The following is a 12915-nucleotide window of genomic DNA, read 5'->3' as shown; positions in this document are numbered from 1 at the left end:
TGTCCAACTGATGAACATTCCACTCAAAATGTGCAGCCATCGCAATAACTGATCGGATGGTGGTCATCCGGGATGTAGGAGCAAATGTCTCCTCATAATCTATGCCCTTTTTCTGAGCATAGCCTTTAGCAACCAGCCTTGCCTTGTATCTGTCAATGGAGCCTGGCTTCCGTTTGACCTTGAAAACCCATCGGGTGCCAATGGCATGTTTACCTGGTGGCAAGTCTACAACATCCCAAGTCTGATTTTTTTCAATGGACTGCAACTCATCGTGCATGGCATTCATCCAATGCACATTGTCCTTTGCCTCTTCGAATGTGGCAGGCTCCTCCTCATCAAGAAGAGTACCTGCATATGCTGATTCCACTGAATTAGCACCTTTCATGTGCCTTGCTACACTGCGAGTCCTGCCAGGTAACGGAGCATCAATTTTACTCTCCCTGAGAGTCTGTAACAGCCAGTTTGGGACTGTTTTTGCTGCATGTATGTCTGCAATTTCTTGCTGCACCACCTGTTCCACTGTCTGTGGAGGTGGCAAGACATCCTGTGGCGGAACTAAAGCATCGGGAGGTGGTTGTAAATTCTGATTTGCATCAGAAATATCAGCAGGGGAACCCAAGGCAATGGGTAGCAACCCCTCAAAGACATCCTCTGAAGAAGAAGGCATTTGAAATTCAGCCTGAGTGTGAGCTGAATTTTCAGCAAATATCACATCTCTACTGACAATGATCTTGCGTGTAGCAGGATTGTAGAGACGGTACCCCTTGCTTTCTACACTGTACCCAACAAAGATGCACTTAATGGCTTTATCTGACAACTTGTGCCTAAATTCAACTGGCACATGAGCATAAGCAAGGCATCCAAAGACGCGGAAATGATCCACTGAAGGCTTTCTCCCATTCCAGACCTCATAGGGAGTTTTTGTTTTTAAAGCCTTAGTGGGAGCCCGATTCAAAATGTAATTGGCACACATCAGACCCTCAAGCCAGAATTTGTGAGGCATGTGTTTGCTTTTCAGCATACATCTGTCCATCTCCATGAGAGTTCTATTTTTCCTCTCAGCTTTGCCATTTTGCTGAGGGGTCAGCCTGACTGTGAGCTGATGCACAATACCCTTGCCTTTCAGAAAAGCATCAAAATCTGCAGACAAGTATTCCCCACCTCTATCTGTGGGCAATGTCTGTATCTTGAGTCCGGTTTCATTTTCAAACATGGCTGAAAAGTGTTTAAACACCATGAACACTTCTGATTTGCGCTTCAGCCCAAAGACCCAAGTGAAATTGGAGTAATCATCAATAAATGTAACGAAGTAGAGATGACCACCCAATGATGGAGTCCTCATGGGACCACAGACATCACTGTGTATAAGCTGTAATTTGCGGACAGCTTTAACTGAACCATCCTTTTTGAAGGGGAATGTATGCATCTTGCCTAAAATGCACCCTTCTTAGGCATGTGGAGGAGGTATCTCAAGAGGTGGCAATGCATCTCAACCATGGAATGCTTCTAAAGTGTCATTTGTAATGCATGTGGCCATATCGGACATGCCATATTTCTGCATTCTGCATGGCAGCAGTAGGGGTAGAAACTGCAAGAGCATGGGTTGCTCTTTTCTCAAAAAGATCAAGCTGAAAAAGCCCACGCAGCAGAGTACCAGATAATCTTAAGGCATAATCATCTTCCCTGTCTTGGACAACACATTTGTCATCCTCAAAGATGACCTGAAATCCAGCTCTGTTAAGAGTGGACATTGAAAGAAGATTTTTGGTTATACTAGGCACATATAAGACATCTGAAAGTCTGAAAATTGAGCCATCAATGGCAGTAAGCTCAACATCTCCTGTGCCACGTACTGAATATGATGAGCTATTGTAATGCATGTGGCCATATCGGACATGCCATAATTCTGCATTCTGCATGGCAGCAGTAGGGGTAGAAACTACAAGAGCATGGGTTGCTCTTTTCTCAAAAAGATCAAGCTGAAAAAGCCCACGCAGTAGAGTACCAGATAATCTTAAGGCATAATCATCTTCCCTGTCTTGGACAACACATTTGTCATCCTCAAAGATGACCTGAAATCCAGCTCTGTTAAGAGTGGACATTGAAAGAAGATTTTTGGTTATACTAGGCACATATAAGACATCTGAAAGTCTGAAAATTGAGCCATCAATGGCAGTAAGCTCAACATCTCCTGTGCCACGTACTGAATATGATGAGTTATTGGCACAAGTGACTTTCTTACCAACGGGAGGTGGATGCAAGGAAGTAAAAAGACACTTCCTAGAAGTGATGTGCTTGGATGCACCGCTGTCAAAATACCAAGTGTTCAGTGTTTCATTGACACTGAAAGCAGATGCATCCGTAGAAGAGTCATAACTGCAAGTCAAAAATGCATATGTATCATCATTACAAGTGGCTGTACTATCCCGAGCATCTGGAGCAGCCAGCCTAGAATCTGAAATGCAAGATAAAAAGGCATAATCCTGTCCAACAAAGTTGGCTGCAGCATCCCCACTGTCAGATGCATGAGGAGCTGAATCTGAAACAGCCATACCGGAGCTGTTTTTCTTCTCTTTTGCAAGCCTTTTCGTGCATTCTGCAATGTGATGACCTGGCTTTTTGCAGTAGTGACAAAAACCCTTCTTCTTGGGCTTACTTGCATCATTTTTAGCCTTTTGTGAAGGCTGTTCTGACCCACTGGAAGGCTGATTTACTGATGTCTTTGCCTGTCCCTTTGTTTTTGATTTAAACTTTGAGAGCATAGCTTGTTCACGTGCACGTGAAGCCAAGTTTTTCCTGGTCTGCTCTTCCTGAAGCAGAAGTCCTATCAACTCATGAAAATTGAGAGGATTTGCACCCCCCCTCAATGATAAGTTCAGCGAGGTATGAAAGCTGAGATAAGACTCAGGAAGAGAATTCAGAGTGGTTGTAATCATCTCTGAATCAGGAATAATCTCATCTATGTTTAATAATTGCTCTCTGAGATCCAGTAGCTTTGTGAGGTGGACTGACATGGAGTCACCCTCTTCCATATGTGTATTACTTAACTCTCTTTTCAAGAAAGATACCCTTGCATCATTCCGGGCTGCATACATGCTTTCTAAAATATCCCACGCTGCCTTCGAGGTCTTACACGACCAGATATGCGGAATGATAAATCTTTTCACTGAAAGAGAGATGCATGACAAAGCTAAGGCATCCCGTGAATTCCATCGCTTCTGCTCTGGAGTAGTGGCTATAGCTGCACCAATAACTTGTTCTTCAGCTGCACCCTGTGCACGACCTCTTCCACCTCCTTGCTGAGGAGGGGTATTAGGTGCCATACCTGCTGGTCGGATCTCACCCCCATTCACATAATCCCATAAATTGCGAGAAATCAGAATGTTGCGTACCATAAAACTCTAGAGGGAGTAGTTGGTACCATCCAACTTGTCTTTCTGTGAAAGACCACCGAACTGGAAGTCATGCTGATTTTGCTGGGCCATATCTGAGAAAGAGATTTAAGTCTATACAAAACTGAATTCCCTTACTGGGAATGAAATGCACAACTCCCAAAAAATACAGCCAAGCACCGGCTGTAAATGCAACTCAGATTTTTGTACTTGCACTGTCAGAAATCTGTCCAAGCATCAAAAACTCTCCAGAATCTGCCAAAAGTGCTGCAAAACACTTCAAGAAAGGCAATATGAACTGAAATCTCCAGAAATTGCTCTCCCAACACAAAAGCCCCAAAATAGGCCTGAAATTGCAACCGGAAAGAGGCAAATTGATCAAAAGCCCCAAATGTTGCAAGAATTACCCTCTATCTGCAAAAGCCCCAAATTTTACTGCAAAGTTGCAGTGTAATCACAAAATCCCCAAATTTCTTCAAGAAATTGTACTGCAGAATCAAAAGCCCCAAATTTCGAGCTTGAAATTGCAACTAGTAAGGGGCAAAAGCTCAGAAAGCCCCAAATTTTGCAATTTCAGTAGAAAGCCCCAAATTTCAGACCAAATCTGCAATGTTTGCTCCAAGTGTAGCTCCGAAACTACAAATTGATTGCAATGTTTGCAACAAACAGGATGCCTCAAATTCTTCCAAAAAACTGAGCCAAACAATGGCTGTCTGCAAGATGTGCCTGCCTAGATCACCTGCAAACTGTACGGACAGATAGTACGGAACTATCAGTCTGTCTGTACGGCAGTTTGTATGGAAATGTACGGAAGATTGTGAACAATCGTACGTACTGTACGGCAACCAGCATCCATCGATGTACGGAGGACTGCAACTGTATGGCGCCGCACGTGCGGTACGGAAACGTAGATCCAGTACGGAAAAGATACGTGTGGTACGGACGACGTATACGCAAGGCTGCACGAAATGTACGGCGAACGTACGGAGGACGATGCGGAAGGTACGACCGGTACAGAATGCGCAGGTACGATGGGTAAGGACGGCGATGAGCTGTACATCCGTACAGTCGCACGGTATTTCGAGACTGCAGGTACGGAAGGTACGGATGCACTTCGAAATTGCAAGTACGAAAGGTACGGATGCAACAGGAGCAGTACGGTAGGTACGGACGTGCAAAGTGCGGATTCCGTACAGTCATACGGACTGTACAAACAGTCGTTTGACTGTTTCGCAAACTACGAGCTGGTACGGACGGTAGGATGAAGCAGCAGGTTCATGAACTGTACGGGCACAAGGAGCTTGGGCTGGAGGCAAGAGCTCAACGAGGAAGGAGTAAGGAGCAGGATCAGCCTGCTTTGATACCAGATGTGAGAGAATGCGGAGAGAGAGAGAGGAAGAGAGTGAGAGCTGGAGAGCTAAAAGCTTGAGAGCTGAGTTGCAATAGAAGAGTGTAAAGAGTACAACTCAAAGAGTGAGAGATAAGGTTTTGTCCTAGTGACAAAACCTTAGTAGTCACTAACCATAGTTGGTGAACTAACTGCGGTTAGGGGGAAAAACCTCATTGAGGGAAAAGTGCCCCTAACTAGCTTATTAAATTACATTGGTCACTGCTGAATTATATCTATAATTCTAACATCAGATAGTTAAATCCTTGGACAATACTACTAGAGTGGAGGCCTTATTTTCTTCTTTGACTGCTCCAGTATAGGCTAGGATTTTGAGGACTCGAGCTCCCGCACTTCTTTTACTCCTCTAGCTAGTTGTGGTAGAGTGTTCTGAGTTTGTGCCTTCCATTCTTCTTGATATTTCAACTCATTTGGATAGGGCATTGACTCCACTAGCACGAGACAGCACAGCATCATTCTTTCTTCAGTATTTTGCTTGCTCCTTGCCTATGCCAAGAGAGGTGGAAAGAGGGAAGATGCACATGCTTGATCTGTAGTTATGCAGCTTTGAGATTCCAGCTTGTAGGATTGTTTGTTTTCTCCTTTTGCTTTGCCAGCGTCACTCTTTCTGATATTAGTGGTTTTTATCAATCCGTTGCCTGCCTAGGTCCACGGGAGCCTTGGTGCAACAAGAGCCCACCAACAGACTCTCATGGTGAGTATTGTTGAGGTTTCATATCATGGACTAGAGTCTTTTTGGGTTCAGATGGGAGGAAGATTCGATTACTAATTTTCTCTATACTCTTGGTCCTAGACATGGCAAAAAAGTGTTTCTTAGTTGATTGATTGTGATGGGGCCTTGTAGTTAGATCTGGGTACTATCATGCATATTGCTTCATGCTTCCCTCCTTATTGCAGATGTTGACATGACTTACAGAGATAATGCATGTTTGAGGGTCTAGTAGATAGTCCCATTGTTAGTGAAATAGGATATGAGGATCTGTCTTGTTGCACTTTTCACCAACGTGGAAGTCAGGGTAAGTGCCCAGTTTCATATGGTTTGATCTCCTCTTTTTTCATAATTCTGGGAGGATATATCATTTCTGCTTTGCATAGCGTTTGGGACTCTGGTGTTATGCTTGCTTCACTTAGTAAGGGTCTCATCCATCTTATGCCTAAGGGAGGGTGGATGAACTTGAGAAATCCGTTGAGGCCAATCACACTTTTGGGCAGGCATATAAATTTCTAGCAAAGGCAATCAGTCTTCTTGTACAGCCTCCACTTCTTGACTTGATACATGACACACTTGTTCGCTTTGCACATGAATGCAACCTCTTTGATAATATCTTTTTCATTTTGGGAGACCTCGGAGTGGGTGAGGTAGTATGGCCTTGCTATCTGCTCTTGGATTTCAATAAAGCTTATGACAGAGTAGATTGGGGTTTCTTGGAGGGTACCGATTCATGGATAAGAGGTGTGTGCTCTCTTTATAGAGAGTTTTCAGATTTTCAGATCAGTTCAGTAGGGAGGCCCTCTTACTCCTTTGGTATATTTATTTGTGGCAGAGGCTATGAGTCTTTTCCTTAGATCTCAGGCGATACAATGAGCTTGCTGATGACACAATAGTTTACTTTGATGACTCTTTTTATACCCTTATCTTTCAGGACAGCTTTGGATTTGTTTTGCCTTGCAGGAGGGGCACATGCTAATTGGAATAAATCTATTGTCTTTTGGATCAGTGATGAGGATTCTTGCCTTGGGAGTAAACTACTGCGATTAAGAAATGTCTATGCCCACCTAAAACTCAGAAAGACCTCTCTAGATCTAAGTGAAGCCAAAATCCAAATCGTCTCATCAGATCGAGGAGACAGGAGCAAGGGACCCTGCCCGGCCCATCCCAGAGTACGATCACACAGTTCTTCCAGGCAGAGCAGGTTGCTATCCCAGCCACAATTAGCAGGAGAGGCAGAGACCCTGAGACCGAGACGCGACACACACGGCAAAGGACAAACACACAGATCACACTCACTGACATCTCCTCTATTTTCAGACCTGGGGTGCAGCCGACTGGGGTTACAGTGGCGCTCGTCAGACTAGGAGGGCACGTGTTACGAAATTGTATTTCCAATATTTCTCGCTATAGAAATTATTTTATTTTAGTCAAGTGTGACTATGGCAAAGTATTCCATAGGAGCGCACCGGACGCGGCGGGGGTCCTAGTGGATGCTTTGTGGGTTTAGTTGGGAACGCCTAACTACTTGTGTTTTACTAGGCTAGATGGTTAGTATTGTGGGTGATTCCATGTTAATACTAATGTCACTAGTGTTATTGGTGTTATTGCAATTGGTCGCAAGGTGTATATTTTGATGTCTGTATATCAAGCGTACAATTGTGTTGGGATTCGTTGGTGTGATGATTCATCAATTCATTGTAACAACTAACACAATTGGCGGCTTGAGTACAAATGATGAGTTGGATAACAAGGAATGGAGATGGTAAAAGTGATTTGGATTGACCTAAGTATCGAATGGTTGCCAAAGGCCATGCGCCATATTGTAAAGAAGTGAATATTAAGCCGATGATTGAGAGTATTAGGACAAAACTCCTATTTTGGAGTTCAGCTAGGCTATATCCAGCCTTTGGAGTGGTAGTTGTCGACCAGCTTTGCTAGCCGCTGCTTTGTTTAATTGCTCATGTTGGTGCCACTCTAGACCATACATTTCCTAACCTAAGAGGCCTATTAGGAACTTTCTTTGGAGTGGACTTGATGGGTTGTGAGAAATGATGCATGGGTCTTGATCTTCCTCGTCGGACATGATTGGATGGACGTCAAGAACATCAAGACGCCTCCTTCACCTCTTATGTCTTCTATTTTTAGACCTTTGTAGAGCTTCATGAACTCTTTAAGGAGGGTTTTTCCTGATTTGCAGGTTGAGATTGAAAGGCAGCGAGTTGTGTGGAATAACTCTATTTTGGATTAGAGTGGTAGACCTCTTGACATGTCAGGATATATGCAGTGGTCTAGGTGGGAGAAAGGTTCTTCTTCTTCGGGCTCTAGAAGGTTTTCAAGGATCTTTCTGAAAAATAAAGACTTCATTTGACTAGTCGTCTCAAAGGGAATGGTAGGAGGATTATTTAGATAGATACATCCTAGACATATCAGATGGCAGGTTCGTTTTCAAGCACATGAGTCCCTCTTTAGGTTACAGATTCTTGTGGGACAGTGCAGAGGTCACGTTGGTCTTCAATGTGTAGTTTGGCGGCAGGTTGGTCAGATCCCCTTTTTCTGATGTGGTTTTTGATGCATACTTGGAGCTAGTCACAATTTTTGTTATGTAACCCTCTTCTAGAGGATATCCTTCTTTGTACTTGGAGGCTTTGGCTTTTTTGGGGGTGTCCAGGTAAAGTTTCTTCAATGGGATTCAAGGGATTGGGAGAGTGGATTGTAGCCGACAACTATGTAAAGGGTCTTCCCTTTTTGACTTTACAGAAGTAATGGCTGGAAATGGCAGATTGTTGCATGAGGTTGAAGAACTTCCAGAGCTCATCATTGGGAGACTGTTCAAATTACCTTGGAGATTCCGAAATATTTTTGGAGGACGCTCTGCAGTTCCCTCATAAAATATTCACTCTCTTTTTTCAGGCTTTCTATTGGCAATGAATTAGTGGAGGAGCATTTTTGGAGCTGATCCCTCTTTGTTCTCAGTGCTTTTCAGCTTCTGGGTCTATCCAGCATTGCCTTTGGGAGCGCAAACAAGCTGGGATTATTTGGAATGAGATCGCAGAACTGCTGCACATATTTTTGTCCTCCCCTTTCATCATTACTTGGGGTTCCGTTGCTTGGCTATCACTTACAGGGCTAAGCTCAGCTCCAGTTATTTGCAGATTCATGCGGTCCCTTCTTCTCAATATAGACTTGCACACGCATCAGTGGACACTTGCTGGGAGAGCAGGACTGTCTGGCACTTTTTGAGCTTAGAGGCTATTGATGGCACCCAGGTCTGCCTAGCTCATACCTTGGCCAGCGTTTGGATAGATATTGTACACACTGTGATGGCTATTTGGTCTAGGGTGCAGGGGTTCTTCTTGGTCTGCTTCGACCAGGAGGATGCTTTTTCTCAAAGAGTGGAGAGGCTGTCCTTTCTTTTCTGAGACCATCGCAGGCATGACGTGGAATTTCTAGTCAGTCCCGGTTGTTATCTAGCTTTTCACTTGTTCAGACTCTTTGAGTGGTATTTTACTACTCCATCTTTATATTTGCATGATGAATTTCTTTTCTCAGCTGTTCGCCTCATACTTATAGAAGTCTATTTCATGGGGGAAAAAATATTTATTTCTTGGAATTCTATCATTTCATTTTGTGCATAAAGCTAGTGGTATTAACATGGGTGTGGTTCATGTATCATACTTTTGGTAGCCTGAAGTATAACTAGTGCTTGAAATCATGGAAAATTTTTAAGTTGGCATCGTACTGACTGTAATTAGCTCAAGGTGGGCAAGTTATGTGTTTGTTTATGTTTCTTTATTTCTTGGGCGCTGAAACCAAACCATCTTTGTTCTTTGGATTGCCAGAGGATGCTGAACTGACTCCCGTACTGCGCCTTGGAGCGGGCGCATGTGCTGGGATAATTGCCATGTCTGCTACCTATCCAATGGACATGGTGCGGGGAAGGCTCACTGTTCAGGTGAGAAAAGTGTCGAAGGCTTCTGTTTTACTTGCTTCTCCTATGACAAACATCAAAATTCTATCATATTTTGGATACCATTGCAGACAGAGGATTCACCTAGGCGCTATAGAGGTATGTTCCATGCTGCAGCAACTATTACTAAAGAAGAGGGAGCGAGAGCTTTGTATAAAGGCTGGTTACCATCAGTTATTGGTGTGGTGAGCGCGATTCACAATTCTATCCTCCTTGTCTAGTCTTAATGCTATGTTGTTCATTGTGTATGAAAGTTATAGAACACATTGAATAGTTATTTATTGATTATTGCAGCATTGAGGGGATAATGACAGTGGTATTGAAAGACGAGGAGTTTTTGGGTGGAAATCTTGACTTGTGAGGATGGTTTTACTCAAATTTCGAAAGTGGTGTTAAAGGTTATAATTGTGTATGCTGAAGGTCGATTTGTGTTCTCTGTGCCTGCAGGTTCCTTACGTTGGTCTAAATTTTGCTGTTTATGAGACACTTAAAGATTGGGTTGCTAAAAATTACTCAGTTAGGTCAACAGACAGCTCAGATCTGAGCGTTTTGACAAAACTTGCATGTGGAGCTGCAGCAGGCACAGTTGGACAAACTGTGGCTTATCCTTTAGATGTGATACGCAGAAGAATGCAAATGGTAGGCTGGAAAGATGCTTCATCCGTGATAACAGCTGATGGTCAGGGGAAAGCTCCAGTCCAGTATACTGGCATGGTAGACGCCTTTCGTCAAACAGTAAAACAGGAGGGCTTCGGTGCCCTTTACAAAGGCTTGCTTCCGAACTCTGTAAAGGTGATTCTAATAATTTTGCACAATTTCAGACTGCTCCTGTGGTTGCTTGCAATCTTTTTCTATATAATTTTCAGTATGTCAGCAATAGAACACTTGTGTGCAATGTGATTTCATTTGTTAGACTAATTCATATCAAATTGCATCAATCAATTGATTTTTACATGAATATTTCCATATTGTAGGTCGTTCCTTCGATTGCATTGGCTTTTGTGACATACGAGGTCGTGAAGGATCTTCTTGGAGTCGAATTTCGAATTTCAGACTGAGTTCGAACAAGATGGACTAGCCAGGCTAGTACTTTAGGATGGATAGAAATGTAGGCATAAAGGTTATCCGAGGGACTTTTGCAGGCATCTTCTCTTGAATTTTTAAGTTCTATGAACTGATTTTATTTGTTCTTTGCCCTCCCCCCCATACTTCATCAATGGGAGCATCATCTATTTGATATGGCCACGAAAGCATACGTCCAACAAAAAGGACCGCAGTCATTGTTGGAATGGTTCAAGTGTCTTTGGAGGCGGCATGAAAAACGACTTCCCTTTATTTGTTATCGACAGCCATTAATTTGCTGGAATCATTTTAAGATCAGCAAGTAACCTCAATTTTGACATTGTATAGGCCACGTTTGGTGCACGCCTCAGCAGATGTTCAGTGTGAGTATAATTGACTTAAGTATGGGCTTCATATTTTACCGGTCTGTGGCACTGTGGGCCTTGGTTGAGAATTGTATGTGCCCTTGCGCTTGCACTAAGTTATGAGAGAGCAACGTTTTTGGAAAAGAGTCTGTTCCGTGTTCTGTTCTGAAGGACAGTGCTCTGAGAACAATTATGTTTGAGAGGGAAAGTTTCATGCAACGACATTCTGTGGGTACTGGCACAACTAGAGGGCCTTACTTGAAATCTGGATCTTGATGAAGTTTCCTTTAAATTGAGAATTATTTTGCTACAGTTTTTTTGAAGATGTAGAAGTCAGCTAGATATCTTGTCCAAGATTTTGATTGTGCACGTTGCAGTGATTTCTAGCAAATGTGTTTTGTTACATAGCATGTGGAAATATGTATTCTAAGGGAGCCTCTTCTACATTCTCTGGAATGGGGCAATGTGTGGAGCATTTCCCTCTTGGGACATCCAGCATGACATTTGTATACTAGGCACGTGCATGTGCTGGGATGTGTTGGAAACAAGATTACTACTTGAAGAAAGTGTTTGTCTTTGGTTGCTCTCTCTCTCTCTCTACTCTTAGCATTCGAAGAATCACTACTAGCCCACATGTTGCCGTATCATTTGGTCTCATAGACCATTTCGGTCTTTTGTAGGTAGTATATTTATTTATTTATTTAAGGGGTTAATCTGTCCTTTTTTTTTGTAATTTCTTCTCCCTCTATGTTAATCTATTCTCGTTGTGGTTCTCGCATGAGCTCATCTTGCATCTTTTCTTGGAGGGACCCTTTCTTTCATATCTATAATTGTATCAACTACAATAAGATTCTCTCCTTTTCTTTTTCCCCCCTTTTGGTTGCAAGAAAGGGAACTTTAAGTATGACCAAAATAATGAAATTCCAAAATAAATACTTTATAGAACTACACAAAAATCAAAATCATGAAAAAAAGAAATGAGTTTCTCTTAACCAATCCAAAGAGTTGAAATGCCATAAAGGTTGTGTTGTGGTATATGAAAAGAATTAACCACAGTCTCATGAAAGCATCTCTCTGGTCATTGAGGCACAAGAACTAAAGTGAGATTCTTGAAAGGCAATTAGCATTTGCTACTCACACATTGTCACCAGATTTTAGTATTTGCAAAGCTTTTGAAGCTCCTTTGATTCATGGAAAGTAGTATTCAAATTCTTTAGCAAATCTTGGGTCTTAGTTGGGAAATAAAGAGGACCTTTTCTATGTGGCCTTTATAGCTTCTAGTTCATAGCTTCTAGTTGTATGTGTTGTACCTATTTCAAAATTTTGAGAGCCTAATTGTGTGCGCTTCTATTCTATCTTGCTTCTATTGCTTCACAAGTCCTTTCCCCCCCCAATTTGGAACTCTTTGTCTATTGTATAATTACTCCAGTCCAAAGCATTCTTTAGTATTTAAAGCTCCATTGTGTTGATTGTTAAATTAATGGTGAAAGCATGGAGAAGACATGTTGCATATTGAATGGGATGCCTTCTAGGAGGCCTTGACTATTGTCCTTTGTTTTATCTCATGTTGGCATGATTGATTTCATCATTTGCTCTCTTGACGTCTCCTTACGTTAGTCATCTCACATTTAATTGCTTTTTAACTCTTTCATCGATTGACATGCGCCAGTGTTGAGCTCGAAATGCCCCTTTGAAACCCACTTTATATTTCGATGTGATAAAGAGATCTCAAGTGTTACGCTAATTAAGGGATGGGAGACCCTAGGCACGCCATAAGGATTTACACATGTTAAAATGTTTACAGTCGGCACTAGGAGGAATGGAACACCAAATTTGTTCACATGTGTGCACATGCTCAAGGCACTAGTCTTAGGAAAGGTTTGTGCACTTAGAGCGGAGTTGGATGCATTGCAAGTGAAGCTTTGGGAGGAGGCACATTAATGAGGGTAGCTAACTCCAATCATGTTGTAGCATAGAAGGGGGTGGTCCTTGTTAATGTGACCCCTGCT

At 42.6% G+C, this 12915-nt stretch overlaps 1 protein-coding gene across 3 annotated transcripts in view; it reads left to right on the top strand.

Moving 5' to 3' along the window:
• The window catches only part of LOC147889913 (mitochondrial adenine nucleotide transporter ADNT1-like), an 87810-nt gene extending 76594 nt beyond the window's left edge, over nt 1-11216 (top strand). For 2 of the 3 annotated variants that reach the window (XM_087390532.1, XM_087390533.1), the window contains 4 exons: nt 9352-9464; nt 9551-9664; nt 9927-10271; nt 10454-11216. In XM_087390532.1, the coding sequence (XP_087246658.1) occupies nt 9352-9464; nt 9551-9664; nt 9927-10271; nt 10454-10537 (656 nt within the window). In that variant the 3' untranslated portion in view covers nt 10538-11216. The remainder of the gene's footprint in view (nt 1-9351; nt 9465-9550; nt 9665-9926; nt 10272-10453) is intronic. The other variant, XR_015542724.1, reaches the window with a different exon arrangement.
• The last annotated feature ends 1699 nt before the right edge of the window (nt 11217-12915 follow it).

The sequence above is a fragment of the Dipteris shenzhenensis genome, chromosome 19 (genome assembly GCF_047967505.1).
Source record: "Dipteris shenzhenensis isolate YYH24624 ecotype China chromosome 19, Dip_SZ_1.0, whole genome shotgun sequence".
NCBI lineage: Eukaryota > Viridiplantae > Streptophyta > Polypodiopsida > Gleicheniales > Dipteridaceae > Dipteris > Dipteris shenzhenensis.
Note: the sequence above shows the minus strand (reverse complement) of the source record. Positions and strands in the feature narration are given on the sequence as shown.